The 923-nt window shown below is 45.2% G+C and overlaps 1 protein-coding gene across 1 annotated transcript; it reads left to right on the top strand.

The window, feature by feature from the left end:
• Positions 1-274: 274 nt before the first annotated feature.
• Positions 275-721, top strand: LOC142440673 (small ribosomal subunit protein uS17-like). The gene has a single exon (XM_075542966.1). The coding sequence runs from the start codon at positions 275-277 to the stop codon at positions 719-721; it is 447 nt and encodes a 148-aa protein (XP_075399081.1).
• The last annotated feature ends 202 nt before the right edge of the window (positions 722-923 follow it).

Here is a 923-nt window from a genome sequence, read left to right as displayed (position 1 = left end):
CAACAACACAAAAGGCAAATATACACATGGACTTCCCCAGATGGAATACACAGAAATCAAATTGACTACGTCAGTGAGAAGACACAGCTGGGAAGCTCAATGTCAGCAGCTGAAATGAGACCACGGGGTGTCTATGGAACGGATCATCCGTTGCTCCAGGGTAAGCTCAGGATAAAGCTGAACAAAATGAAAGCAAGTAAAAAGTACAATTTTAACTCTATGCCACCTGAAATTTGAGAACTTGAGAACATATTTTTTTCAAGGCAGTCAGAAGATGGCAGACATTCAGTCTGAGCATCCCTTCCAAAAGAAGAGGTCCAACTTCCAAAACCAGAAGAAGATCCTGTTGGGAGAAACTGGCAAGGAGGAGCTCCCTCGTTATTACAAGAACATTATTCTTGACTTCGAGATGCCCAAGAAGACCACTGAGAGCACCTACATTGACACAAAATGCCCCTTCAACGTCTCTATCCGAGGGCGGATTCTGTCTGGCGCGGTGGCCAAGATGAAGAGGCAGAAAAGCATTGTCATCCACCAAGGCTACCTGCACTACATCCGCGAGTATAACCTGAGAAGAGCCGCAAGAACATGTATGTGCACCTGTCCCCCTGCTTCGGGGACGTCCAGATCAGTGACAATGTTCCCGGGTGAGTGCTGGCCCCTGTGTAAAAACATGTCCTTCTACATGCTCAGAAGATTGGCGTCGCCCACCTCCCAGTGAAATGAAGTCATCTGGAGGCTACTAAGTAAATAAATAACACATGTGACCCACTCAATACTAATGACCGGAGACCTGGTGAGCTATGGGAGGACATCAAGATCATTCATGAAGAAAGCAAAGGGTCATTAAAAAGACAGGGGAAAAAAAGACATAAGTGGATGTCAGAAAACAAAACTCTGAAACTTGTTTTTAATCTTAGAGT

This window comes from Tenrec ecaudatus, chromosome 2 (genome assembly GCF_050624435.1).
Source record: "Tenrec ecaudatus isolate mTenEca1 chromosome 2, mTenEca1.hap1, whole genome shotgun sequence".
Classification (NCBI taxonomy): Eukaryota; Metazoa; Chordata; class Mammalia; order Afrosoricida; family Tenrecidae; genus Tenrec; species Tenrec ecaudatus.
The sequence above is the reverse complement of the archived record's forward strand: the minus strand, read 5'-3'. Positions and strand labels throughout refer to the sequence as shown.